This window comes from Vulpes lagopus, chromosome 23 (assembly GCF_018345385.1).
Source record: "Vulpes lagopus strain Blue_001 chromosome 23, ASM1834538v1, whole genome shotgun sequence".
In the NCBI taxonomy this organism is placed as follows: Eukaryota; Metazoa; Chordata; class Mammalia; order Carnivora; family Canidae; genus Vulpes; species Vulpes lagopus.
In genome coordinates this window covers 20756663-20771478 of record NC_054846.1, presented here as the reverse complement: position 1 = coordinate 20771478, position 14816 = coordinate 20756663, and the positions used below count along the sequence as shown (strand labels likewise).

Here is a 14816-nt window from a genome sequence, read left to right as displayed (position 1 = left end):
GACAGAGAGGCAGAGACATAAAGGGAGAACCTGGCTTCTTGCAGAGAGCCTGATGTGGGAATCGACCTCTGACCTGGGATCATGCCTGGAGCCAAAGGCAGATGCTCAACCACTGAGCCACCCAGGTGTCCCTAAAGTGTTTTAGAGACATATATACAAAATCAAGTTGCGTAATGAAGGCCAAAAAGCTTAATATTTTTCGGTGTTTTCCTATTTACTTCTTTTGGAGGAAGCAATATATAGATTATTATGATTCAGAGAACACAGTAGATTAAGATTATTAAATTGATTGCTCCTTCTATTTACTCATTCAATGCAGATATTTATTTAGCACCAGGAATGAAGCAGCTGTGTTAGCTCAGTGGTATTCAGTTATTTTACTTAATTTTTTTTCAGGTATTTGTGTGTATGTGTGTGTGTGTGTGTGTGTGTGTGTGTGTGTGCATCTTATGAAAGCCAAACCAAAGAATGATGTGGTTTGAAAAAAAATCTTATGAGTCACTGGTTTGATGGAATTTTGGCTATATTTGTAGATTAAACTAAATTCTTGATCACATTCATTGGGGTTCAGCAGAAACTGGCTACACTACTGATAGTGTTACATTTATGTTTTCAAAACACATCCGCAGAGTCCTCTCACAGCAAACACATATATCAGATCGCCATGATGCACACTTTAAATACTTTACAACTTTGTCATCTTGACTTCAATAAAGCAGAAAACAAAATAACCACATCCACAGGACTTACTACATGCCAGCCCCCTAGTAACTTTATAAACTTGACCCATTGCATTCACCAAACAACTCTGTGTAGTGAGTCCTGCTATTGGCCACATTGTACAGAGGGACCTAAGACACAGAGAGGCTAATTATCATACAACACAAAGTGGCAAGGCCTGGATTTGAACCCAGGATGACTGATTCCAGAGGTCATGACCTTCACCATTCAGTTATGCTGCCTTTCAGTGAACTAGTTAAAACTTAATCTTTTCTACTTTTTAAAATACAGTCACCATAACCACGTGGGAAAGGAGAATTACTCAAAATTACCATCTTCCCACAAAAGCTTTTGCCTAAAATACTGCCTGTTGATACTGACTTATTGACATGAAGCACATAATAAATTTTCAGATTAATTTGCAACTGGCTTTCAATCTTTTCCATTGCAATTAGTGTAAATGTATTCAAGTATATAATGACATGCATGGAAAGATTGAGATATTTGACTACACACATGTAATTAAAAAGAATGGCTGCAATAACATTGTTAATCATACAACTCTATAACCAAAACTATTAAAATGGTTTAAATGAAGATATTACTTGAGTGATGATATTTTAAAATATACAAATGTGGTTCAAAGAACTTTTATGTACTATACTTTTATTTTCATTAAAATATGAACTTTCAAACATTTTATATGACTTGACAGAGGTCTGGCTTAATTTACTAAACATATGCAGAAGCATTTCTACCAAAAAATCAATATTAAAACAATTATTATTTTTTTAAGATTTTATTTATTTATTCATGAGAGGCAGAGACATAGGCTGAGGGAGCCCAGTGTGGGACTGGACCCCAGGACCCTGGGATCATACTCTGAGCCAAAGGCAGGTGCTCAACCACTGAGCCATCCAGGTGCCCCCAAATTATTATTTTTTAAAATATTTTAGTTCAAAAACTAAAAAACTAAAAAAATAAAATAAAATACTTTAGTCCTTAAGTAAATAACCATGATTTCCAAAATACTCAGATTCTAATTTTATTGAAAATTTGGTATGTGTGGCAATTTTAACAACAAGCATTGCAGAGCATCCCCATTTCAATAAGCTGCACAGGGAAGCTCTTTATATGTTATACTATTTTAGCCACAGACAATTATATTTATTAAATATCTATAACAAGTATTCATCATGGAACACATTTCATCATGGAACACATTTCAAATTTAACATAAATTACCATAATAATATTACTGAGTCTGTGTTACTTTTATTTCATAAAAATATTTCATTTAATCTAATGTTGTGTTTATTTCTTTCCAGAAAGTGAGCCATCACTTTTAGAATTTAAGCCATTCAGTAATGGTCCTTTGGTTGGTGGATTTGTTTACCGAGGCTGCCAGTCTGAAAGACTGTATGGGAGCTATGTGTTTGGAGATCGTAATGGGTAGGTTTCCTGATACCACAATTTGATGTATCAAATGACATATCCATTGATGAGTGGACACACTACCATAAAATATTTAAATGATTGTCTCCCTTTGGGGGTCAGGTCTGGAACACCCATAAAGATTATTATTTTCTCATTGTTTCATTATGTATGACAGTTTAATTAAAGAACTTCCTAAGAGATGCTTTTTAAAGAAATTTGATTAAGTTCATAAAATAATTTTTTGGAGCAGAGAAGTCTTCAGGTGGACTTTTCATATCATGTAGGCTTTTCCCTTCATCCTTAACATAATTTTACCATAATGAGTAATTTGAAAACTATTGTTATACATGAGTTGTGTGAATATTTTCCAAATTATTTGGAAACTGGAAGGCTCAGAACCTTTATTTTTGCCAGACTTTCAGGAGTTTTAGAGAACTTAATTTGTCTCTGTCAATAAGAAAACTACAAAATTAAATCTTAGCCTAATTTTTCGAGGTCACTTTGTGGACGATTCTCAGGAACTCTGTGATGAAACCCAAATTATGAATCTTGTTTCCCAAGTCACTGGCATTCAGGCATATGGCAGAGCTGATATGCTTGGTCGCTAAAAGGAACCAGAAAAGTTTACTGACCCCATGATCTCCCCCCCTGTCCCTCTCTCTGATTAATAGCACAGCATGGAGTCTAGTCCTGGAGAGGAAGTATCATTCTCTGGATGAAGGGGAGGGCTTTTCTCATACTCAGGTACTTTTAGTGCCCCCCTCCAAACAAAATACTATCTTTAAGTACTTTCTCACCACATGAGAATTTCACAGTATTCGCACACATTATGGGCTATTTTATTTTTCCTTTTAGAAGCCAGGTTTATGGCACAATTATTCATTGTGAGTTTTATTTTAAGCATTTTATTGTGTTTTTTTTTAAGCTAAAGCTTATTTTCATTGTAAGTTTATGGTATCTCTTTGTTGTAGGAATTTCTTAACCCTCCAGCAAAGTCCTGTGAGCAAGCAATGGCAAGAAAAACCACTCTGTCTCGGCAACAGTGGTTCCTGTAGAGGTTACTTTTCAGGTCACATATTGGGATTTGGAGAAGATGAATTAGGTACTGTACACACTATTTCTATGAAATTCCATTCTCACTCCCTTGCCCAAGAGGCTTTGTTTTGTTCTGAAGAATAAGTGTAACAATCTCATCTTCCATTTGCTGGCAGTGTACCTGCAGCAAGGGTGACCTACCATGAAGATTAGAGACGGCCCAGCTACCTATTCTCTCCCAATGAACTTTCTCTGGCGGGGGCGGGGGGGGGTGGTCTTTAAATCTTATTTCCGCTCCAAAAATATAAAACTAACAAAGCAGTTGTTTGTAATGAAGGCAACAAAAAAAAAGAGAAATTTTTGAGTCCTAAAAAGAGAAAATCTTAAATGTCTACTGATTTTTAGAAAATCTGAGCTCATTGGTTTCTGTTCTCTATCTGAAAGCATTTCCACTTGTCCATGTCTCTTGGAATAAGTAAAAAATTTGTTATAATCTCAGCATCACCTTATCCTCTATTTCTAAACTTTATTTTTTTTTCGTCCATCGAGGCACACAGTTTGTACATGATAAGCTAAATTTGTAGATCTGCTTTCCAACAGAATAAAAGTTATCTTCTGAATGACGATCTGTGTTAACATACATTTGCTGGTGTGTTATGAAAATGTACACAGCTTATAAGCAAAAAGAAGCTGATATTGAAATGCTATCACAGAGTGAAAATCCTCCTAATTTTAAATTATAGAGATAAATGTAGCTTTCATAATGACTCAATCTAAAGAATAGCGTCCAAACAAACCATGGCCACTATGCTCCTTTCGCCTCTAGGATGAATTTTAGGTGTTAAAAAAGAAGAGTTGTGTTTCCCATGTAAATCAGAATACTTTCCCTAGAAGTCCAGTTTGAGTTTTATTAATCAAATATAGAATTCATCAGGAAGAGTTCCATGCCATCCATTTAGGTCAACAAGAGACTTAGCGTGAATTTCAGAGCTATAGGACTGTAATGACTTAAAGATGAGAACTCCAATCCCTTTTTTTCTCATTCCAGAATCGAAACATTTACAATTAATTTTCCCTTGATACATCTCCTAGCTCACTCAAAAGTACCAAGAGATACTCTTTCTCGCTGAAATCCTCTATTATAGAATTTAAATTTCATTGGCAAACTCTAGTTTTAAAATATAAATGAGAATTAAAGTGTTTGTGGCAGAGTTAGAAATGAATATTTAGATGTTATGACTGAATCATTCTGATTTCCCCAGACCTTACTGCAAATGATTCACTGTCAATCATCCTGTTAGTGTCACCACCGTTGGTTAAAATATCCAAACATCTATCTGCACATAATACTATGTTGGGAGCAGAACTAACAAATGAAGCATATACAATCCTTAGTGTCAAAAAGCTATAGCATTGTGTATACTTTATAATTAAAATTAAACATATCTTCCTTGAATTATGCTTTAATGTGAAACTCTTTGGCTTTACTTAAGAGCCACATGGGGGTGCCTGACCGGCTCAGTCAGTGAAGCATCCAACTCTTGATCTCAAGATTATGAGTTTGAAAAAAAAAAAAAAAAAAAAAAAAGATTATGAGTTTGAACCCCATGTTGGGTATAGAGATTACCTTTAAAAATGCAGATAAGGTCAGACAGAGCAATAAGGGAGGACATCATAGGCCACTGTCAGGACTTACTTTTGCTCTGAGAGATATTGGAAGTATTGAAACGAAGGAGCATGACCCAACTTAAATGATCTGACTGAAAGAATTTCTATAGCTGATATATTGAAATTAAACATAGAAGAAAAAGGGTAGAAGCAGGGAGATAAATTAGGAGGCTGCTGCCTTAATCCAGGAGGGACGGATGTCTCCTTGCTCTGGAATAGGAGTGGACAGGATGTGGAAAGAAGTGATTGGATTCTGGATGCACTGTAAGGCAGACTTGTGCAACTCTCATCATCTTCAGGCAAGTGATTTCCTGAGGATATACAGAGATACATAGACATACAGATACACACACACACACACACACACACACACAAATATGCATACACCTACACACACACATATATATATATATATACGTAGATATATAAATAGATATAAAAATAAATGTAAAATATCCCATCTACCTATTTATATAAAATATCTGTTTAGGCAATAGGAAGGAAGGCCTTATAATACTATAGATTAACATACTGTATTTCTGTCTTCACAGGTGAAGTTTACATTCTGTCGAGTAGTAAAAGTATGACCCAGACTCACAATGGAAAACTCTACAAAATTGTAGATCCCAAAAGGTGAGATCTCTTTATATTCCTTTAAGTCAAGTAGTGTTTCTCCAAGTTGTTTTACTGTGTTCAAATTGGTGATGAATTGCAACTACCAGTCAACCAACATGAACGCTTCTGCCTTGGCCAGTATGCCAAGTGCTGCCTGGGAGGACCCTCAACTCCAGGCTGTGAGGGCTAGACTTGACTCTGCTGGACTCTAAAGCCTTAATGTGTCCACATATTCCTGTCATTCTTTGTGCTATCAGGGAGTGAATTCTATTTGTGGAATCAGCAAGCCCAGTTACACTCCAGAGGAGGACCTAACATGTAGGACTGTGGCTTCGGCTTTCATTTTGGAAACAATAAACCCTCCTCTTTTTTCCAGAAAACTGGAAACATACTAGCAGAAGTGACAGCTGTTTAGTATGATTTTTTCATCAGGTAATCAAGATAAGCTATTTGGCAGTTCAACATCTGAGCCTCATTTCAAAACTGTCTGGCAGCTCACAGCTCTCATGCAGGCTTCTGTGACTGAACAAATGGAAACTGAAGAAATGTCCTCATTTACCTCAGCAAGAGGAAGACTTGAATGTTGAATCTTTCAAAAAATACATTTGGTCCCCTGTTCCTTTCCACTTGCCCGTCACAACAGCATTATCTTGAACCATAATTAGAAAATTTCATGAATAAAGGCAGAACTGTCAGCAACTGCTAAAATTATATACTATCAAAAATGTATTAGTTATAAGCTTAGAAATGACTGTTAACAAAACCTAAGTCCTCAGATAGCACCCCTGTTGTCAGACTGTAGGTATAGCATGCTGTGAATTTCAAATTCTCTCTGTACTAACTTATCTTTGTGAACCTATTTGCATATTTAAATTCCCATATTTCAAGTCTCTTTTAGAAGAATAAATTCTAATAACCTAAAAAGCTTCCTAGAAGCATGAATTTAGTTCCACTTTAAAAATATTATTTATAAGTCCTAGCATATGTTTTTTTCCGAAAAAAATCACAGACTAACAAAATAGAGATTTTCATCCTTTTCCCATACCACAAAACATGATGTTTCTTGAGAAAACTGTAAGTTGGTGTTGGTACTACAGAATAAAAAGAGGAGTAATCAGTTCTACACGGTCTCTCGGCATATCCCATATACTCACCTGTGACACCCTGATCGCATTCCTCCTCTATGTAACAATCCAAATTTTCCTCCAAAGAAAGAGAAGCACCCATCTATGCCTTGTAGAAGACCTTTTCCTCCTTGGGTGTGAAATGAATGCCCTCTTTGTAAAAAGCAAAGTAATGAATGAAAAAAATATCAGACACTTCTGTGCGGTTGAAGTTGGCAATATTAAAACACAAATCAAACAAAGTAGCAGCATTCTCATGATGAAAAATAATGCTAGGGATTTTACTCAGATCGAATGCTCTTCGTTTCCAAATAGTGGTCGTTAGTCCATTATGTTTGTCAAAGTTGATCTGCTTTTACAGGCTTCCTGGTAGTATTAGAATGAATTCTTCCGTCTTCTCACAAAATCTTTCTCTCTTCATCTGGATTGTTTAGTCTGCTGGTGGTGAATTGAGGTGAATTTTACACCTTCAGTCCATTATTAGTGTCTAATTACCAGAGTTTCCATAAGGGACCTTGGCTTTGTGATCTTGGGGCCTCCTCTAGTAGGGTGGTCTCAGAGTGACATACCTGAAAGGCCTGACTTCTCATTATGGTGCCTGTTTCTGGTGAGTCCTGTCACGTGTGGGGCCAGGGTTAAGATGTGTGTTTGGTTTTCAGAAGGTGGGGGGAGTAACAGAGTCCCAAACATGCTGTCCTCATACACAGGCATAGGAATAAATTTCAAAATGAAGCTGACTATAAGAAAACAAATGTTTTCATAAACATTTGTTGGGAGCTTCATGCTGTTTCAATTTGGATGCCAACGTTTATTATTATAGTATTTCTCCCTAGATGAGTTGAAGTTTTATATAAGCAGACACTTTAGTGTATGTGAACGGGATTATTTTAGAAACACAAGCTAATTACTAGTGTAACAGAGTTCAGAATGTCTGCTTCAGAGCCCAACTGTTTCTCCAAAACTTTTGAGGGAGAATTTGAAGAAAGAGCCTCATCAACTAAAAAAACATTTCTTGTTATAGACATTTCTTGTTATATCAAAAATCTAACTCAAATTCAATCTTAGGTTAATTGTATTTTAGATCTACTGTCTTTAGAATCACTTATTTTCAAACAGCACTTGACTCATGGTCCTGGAAGAGAATAACAAAGAATCATAAAATTTTTGTGGTTGGGGCACCTGGGTGGCTCAGTTGGTTAAGTATCAAACTCTTGGTCTCAGCTCAGGTCTTGATCTCAGGGGTTGTGAGTTCAAGCCCCATGTTGGCCTCCATGCTTGGTGTGGAGCCTACTTAAAAAAATTATATTCTATATTACATGTAATAGAAGTTACATTCTTTCTCACCATAGGATTTATGGTTTTTTTTCTGTTTTTCCCTATACACACATACATACACACACACACATTCACATATAAAAAAGACAAGGGAATTTAAAAACCATCTGCAATATTCTGAAGTCATTCTTGGAAAAGTAGATGAGGTTACAGCATTACCACCTCAGTCTGTAAGGGCAGTTTGGTCTAAGGTTATATGTTACATAATCACTTATATGAGTGTAAAATCATTTTATAGTGAGTGTCCATCTCAGAAAAGGGTGGCAAGATAACCTTTTATAAAAATCAAATATCAGGGGGCAGCCCCTGTGACTCAGCGGTTTAGCGCTACTTTCAGCCCCAGATGTGATCCTGGAGACCTGGGATCGAGTCCCACGTCGGGCTCCCTGCACGGAGCCTGCTTCTCCCTCTGCCTGTGTCTCTGCCTCTCTCTCTCTCTCTCTGTGCCTGTCATGAATAAATAAATAAAGTCTTTAAAAAATTTCAAATATCATTATTTATTTTTTTTTAATTTTTATTTATTTATGATAGTCACAGAGAGATAGAGAGAGAGGCAGAGACACAGGCAGAGGGAGAAGCAGGCTCCATGCACCGGGAGCCCGACGTGGGATTCGATCCCGGGTCTCCAGGATCGCGCCCTGGGCCAAAGGCAGGCGCCAAACCGCTGCGCCACCCAGGGATCCCAAATATCATTATTTATAATTTTTAAAGTGAAAATGCAGTAGGACTGCAACCAGGTTTTCCTAAGGCTTAAGTAAAACTCAGGAGTCATTTAAGGAAAAAGTAAAGAAGGAGTAAATTTTCCTCCATGCTAGAATATTGAACATCTCAGGAATATTGTCAAAGATAAAACAGCTGCATCTCATGAGAGCGTGCAGTTAGGATCCAGTCAATACCAATATCCAGCTTGCTGAGTCAACTCACTAGGTCTCAAAAAGTCTGTAGTCCTGGGTCTTGTCTGCCCTAGTAAGCACAAGAGGTGGGCAGTAATTTTAGTTTCATTTACTTTTGCCATCTAAGACTAATCAAGACAAGGAACAGGGCCATCCTGGAAGGACAGGGAGTCAACTGGTCTTGTGTCCGGAATCTTCCTTACTGGGAGACCCTGCATCAAGTTACTTCACCCTACTGTGCTCTTTGCCGATGAGCGAAGTGCAGATGACCATTCTGCCCCTTCCTCATTTCCACAGAGCGCTTTTGCAGATAATTAAATAATACACTTAAAACATAGTAAGTTCTTTAATATTGTTGGCATTCATTCTATGCACTCAAGAGTTATTTTCAGGTGGTTTCTCAACTTTTAAGGTTGTCTTTCCAAAACTAGGGTAAGAATATCTGTGGAGCTTTCAAGAGCTCTTAATACTTAGTTTCCAAATGTCCAAATCATGTCCTGGATGCGTGTTCTTAATTAAATCTTTTCAGAATCAAACAAATGCTCCTGTGGGGTAGAAATTAAAGAATTCTAACAGTTATGTACCTTCTAAGTTTTATTTTTATAGAACACAATTTTTTTTTCACATTGCTGCCAAAGATTCTTTAATTTTTGTATCAGATGAACTTAGACCAAATGGCTTTTTTTTTTTTTGAAACGTTTCCAGGGTTATTTCTCCAGGAATTTGTAAAACAAAATTATTCTTAATCATATTAATTTAATTACTGTGTACCCAGTCTCACTATATTTTGATATATCATTTATCTGTAATCTAACCAAGTCACACAGACCATTCCCTTAAGAGGTCTATAAATTAACAATGCAAATTCCTGGCTTGAGAGGTCATTTTACAGAAATGTGTATCCTCAAACTCCTGTGTGACCAGTATCAAAAACAGCTCCCCCCAGCCGCCTCCCCACTCTTCCCCTCCATGGCCCTACTTACTGCCTTTTGTTTATTTTTTTCTTAATATCTTCATCCTACTCCTTATTATACTGGATGCTAAAGAGTGTTTTTTTTTTTTTCCCAAAAAATCACTTCATAAGAGGAAATCAGTTCTGTTTATCCTTCACATATGTCTCAGGGAGCCAGCAGGCAGCTCTGCCATCCTAAAGAAAGTCACACATAATAGAGAAGCTTTAGCCCAATAAGCCAGTCTAGTCCCAATTCATCAGTCAAAGTTTTATGCAAGTGGCCCCCCTAGGTTGATAAATCCCCACAGTGCCTGTTGACCCAGCTGCCAAGTCCTCTTGCTGCAGGCGGTGTTTTCATGGCCACCCTGACAGTAATACAAACTGTTTAGCAGCTCCATTGACCTTTCAGCTATTAACAGGGACACAGGCTCCACTAGGGACTAGTTTTCAAACATGACAGAATTTCTTAACACTGGAGGTCATGAACAAGTATATGCCCTATAAAAATCCATTCAGCATGGTGGATTTGAAGTCCAAAAGACCAGGAAGCATGTTCTACATGTTTGCTGTTATTATTTTTTTACATACCAATAACTGAAAGTGGTTATATTCTTATCTCCTGCTTACATTTTATTTTTAATGTACTATATTTTATGTTGTGATGCATTTGTTAGTACATTTGTGACTAATAAATCCTTTCCAAGCTGCCATATAGCATTTGAAATTTTGAGGATTTATTATAAAAGAATGGGATAAGATCAAAGTAGAAACTTCTAATGAATGAACGAGCATACGTACATAATGTATGGTAATGGCCTAAGTGTAACTGGAATTTTAGTCCTACTTTACCAGGATTTGCATATGTAGATATCTGCACACACATTTAAACATATTCAGGTCACACACACCCTGCTGCGTAGAGCCATCACCTATTTCAAAATGAGTAGAAAATATTATATAATGATTCACAGAAAAAAAGTATCTAAATAACCATGTCATTTAAGATGTCCATATGAGGCTTCATATATATATATATATCTCATTTCCTGGACATGTGGCATATGACCATGGCACTCAAAGGAATGTTCTGTTTTATGCTAATTACAGTCTCCCTTAAACTATCAACTTTGAATGTTGGATTATCAATTCCTAGAGTAATTGTACAGACTGCAATGAAGATTTGGTTGAGTTGCCACTTACAAATAGCATTTGTTAAAAAGATATAAATTGAAAAATACGAATAATGAAGCATATATTTTTTCAAAATGAGACTCATTTGTTAAGAGTCAAAAATTCTTAAAAGCATTTCTTTTTAATTACCATGTTTCTTCTTAGCCTGGGACAAAAGTCAGATATTATTAGATCTTCTGAATTTTTTATAATTTGATTGTAAGGCAATTTATCATCAGATATCGCAATACTCGAAATAAAAATAGATTTAACCTTGCATAAAACGCTACATAAATTTGTAGAAAGATGTTTTCTACAGGAAGGTGTACTTTTTATTCTTTTTTATTATTTTTTTAAGAGTTTATTTTTAAGTAATCTCTGCACCCAACATGGGGCTCAAACTTACAACCTCAAGACCAAGAGTCACATGATCTACCAATGGGTCCAGGGATGTGGAAGAAGCTCTATTTTTTTCAAATATTTTATTTATTTATTCATGAGATATACAGAGAGAGAGACAGAGACATAGGCAGAGGGAGAAGCAGGCTCCACGCAGGGAGCCTGATATGGGACTCGATCCTAGGACCCCGGGATCACACCCTCATGCACAACTACTGAGCCACTCATGCATCCTGGAAGCTGTATTTTTTTTAAAGGAAAAACTGCATCTTAGCATCTTAGCGGCTTTTTTTTAACTAATCCATCGTAGTCGAGTTAAATGCTTATGTGACTTGTTTTTGTCAACATTTACAAATGAATCAAAAAGTGTAACATCAAAATTTGGGAATTAGTCACCCTAAGAGTCTTGAAAGAGAATTTAAACCAACATTCTTGTGTTCTCTTAAAGGGAAGAAACTTGTGTCCAATTTTTGTTTCCCATTTAAAGCATTTAGTGTAAAAAAAAAAAAAAAAAAAAAAAAAAAAAAAAAAATAAAGCATTTAGTGTTATTTAAAATTTCTGACTTCCTATGATGTAAAATTAAAACACTGGTACTTCTACAACTTTAAGTGGAAAAAGATTTTTTTTTTTGGTGATTTCTTAAAAAAAAAAAAAGTACCGTAGGCTTTTAAATCTTGAATTTTAATGCAACCAAGGTGTTTTTTTTAAAATGCCTATTTTCCCAGTTATAGACATTTCTTATTTAGTATCTAACATTATTTTTTATCAATTATGGCTTATGAATTAAGTTTTTAAGTTCAAATCTTGCTTTTGGACATAAAATTCTGAACAGAATATATTTCCTTCTTTATATTAGGAAGCAGTGGCATTGACTTTAAATGTACCCTAATTTTTAAATCAGGAGATTTTATCAATCTACAAGAATCTTTTATCTGCTCACGTGTTCAAGATAATGTATTATCTGCTACAATGGGAAAATATAAGTGAGAACTTAGTCCCATTCTCTGAGGACCTTATTTTTACTCTAAAGTGGGAGATCACACATGTTATCAAAAACATAAATATTATTTGAGATAAATAATACTTTGGGACAAAAATATTAAGCAAGAATATTATATGCTGTCAATTGCCGAATTAATGGTCCAGAAAGCTATGGATACTGTGATAGGTAAAATTCGCCATGATTTGGCTCCCCGGCCCAGTCCGTTCTGCTCCACTGTGCATTTAACACTAATTAGCTCCCATATAAAAGAGAATGATGACTCCATAACATGGAAATTATGTAGCTTTTCAAGCAAGTATGGCCAGAATTACAGGAAAAATCACAACCCATCGCCCAGCTGTTAGCTAAGGGGTAAAATGAAAAACAAGTGTCCGCACTGGATTCTTGTCCCCAGTGGGGCCTTCCTGCAGCCTGGGCTCTCTACAGGTGCTACTTGACCCTGGTGTTCATAGCCCACCTCCACTCCACTTTGGATTTGGGTGTTCCTGAACTCCCCTGAGGCAACCTCCAGCTCCTGGGGCCGTTCCCAGGGCTGCCCCAGCTCTCCCACTAGGAACCGAGTTTTTCTGTTTTAGTGCTTTAGTTACAAAGTTGCACACATCTTCAGGGGTCTGTCCCATCCCTGTTTTTCCCATAAGCCCTATTATTTTTAGTATGCAATTATGTAGCATACAAGATTTTTCAGCAATGTGTACATTAAGTTAAAGTGGAAATGCCTGTTTTTCTACATTCATTGCTAATAATTGGGTAGACTAGTTTCTGAATTGAGGACGTTGAAAAATGCAACGGACATTGAATGCAATTTAATAAAAGTGAACTTTTTTTTTTTTTTTTTTGGTTTGTAAAAGCAAATGACGTTATCATCCAGTCTCCTTAATTATTTTTCCTAGGTTTTCCCTTTAAGGAAATAGTGACTTTTTCATTTCCTCATTTTCCCATGGAAATATATATACATTGAGTTAACCTGAAAAGTTGAATGAAGGACATCCACACACCCTTTTACATACTTGTGTATTGTGGTGGTGGTGTTTGAATAGTGAGATTAACAAGGCCTTAAATATGGGTGCCTTTCTCCTAAAGAGGGACAGTTGACTGGAAAAAACACTGGGCTAGTAGATACTTCCAGACCCACAGCCCCCTTCACCAAATCATCAGTGCATGTTTCCCCTTTGAATTTACTGCTTGCTTAGTCTCAGCCTAGCCACCAATCAGCACTATTTTGAGTGAGCACATGCTCAGCATTTAAATTGCAGACCTCAACATGAAGACAACGTTGGTCTCAGAAAAAAGGGTCGAGACCCAGGCCCACTTTTTCAGCACGTTGCAGAAGAGAGAAATATAGTAGTTCAAAGTGATGTCTGGAAAGAAGACGAAACACTGGCTTTATTCATCCTAAATTGAAATTCTATAAATATACAATACAAATTTAAAATTTTAATATGACACAGAATGTATATAAGTTCAGAGCTCTTCCTGAATTTGAACTGTTTCCCTCTACTCCAGTATCAAGATTGCTTGGGACATATGTAAAAAGATTTTTGCAGCCTACATGTGATATAATGTCAAAGACAGTATTCCTTAAGAATACCTCAAATAGGGGGCACCTAGCTGGGGCTCAATCTGAAGAGTATATAAGATTCTTGATCTCGGGGTTGTGAGTTCAAGCCCCACGTTGGGTATAGAGATGACTTAAATAAGCAAATAATTTTAAAAAATAATACCTCAAATGGTACTTGAAAAATACTATTAGGAAATGGTATTGTCATCTATACTACCATGACGTCCCAGAGACAAACGTTGCATGGTTATGCAGAAATAGATTCCATTTTCGCTGTTCTTTTACCTGAATATGATTTTATTATGAATGTGTAAGATTCCTTACAACCAAGTGGAATTTGTATCATGTACTAGCTGCCGCAAAATGATTATCTGTAGTCCCAAAACAGGCTGCAAATTCAGTGGAATCCCAAATTCTACTCCTTGTAGGTAAACTGACTCTGAAAAGACAAATATCAATGTAAACAAAAAGAATTTAGTGAACATCCAGACTTAAAGAAAAATCAATTTATGTGTTGACCTTGGAGAAAAGCATTGAAAGGAGTATGTGAGAGATGACCATGCAGCCCTACCAAGCTAGACAGGTGGGAAACAGTAAAATCTATCCATCATGAGAAGTATCCACCCCCTTACCTTTTTTTTTTTTTTTAACGTAAAAGTGCTGAGTATTGGTTATAGAAACAAGCAGTGGTTACAGATTATTGCTGCATATCAAAATGTTCACAGTGAGGAAACTCGTTACACCATAGAATCTGTGGTGGCTTCCAAAGCCTGCCTTTTTGTGTAGAGGTGAAGACTTCCATCCAAGCATACAATTTCAAAGCATTCTCTACTTGGAGGCCCCTGGCCACACTAATTCATGGCCACATTATTTGCTACTGGCTGGGAAATGGCCTTAACTTAGAAC

General features: G+C 36.4%; 1 protein-coding gene across 3 annotated transcripts in view; it reads left to right on the top strand.

The window, feature by feature from the left end:
- LOC121480912 (hedgehog interacting protein) overlaps positions 1-14816 on the top strand; it is a 92281-nt gene that overhangs the window by 62168 nt on the left and 15297 nt on the right. For all 3 annotated transcript variants that reach the window (XM_041737815.1, XM_041737814.1, XM_041737813.1), the window contains exons 9-11: positions 2049-2172; positions 3129-3259; positions 5412-5493. In XM_041737815.1, coding sequence (XP_041593749.1) covers positions 2049-2172; positions 3129-3259; positions 5412-5493 — 337 coding nt within the window. The remainder of the gene's footprint in view (positions 1-2048; positions 2173-3128; positions 3260-5411; positions 5494-14816) is intronic.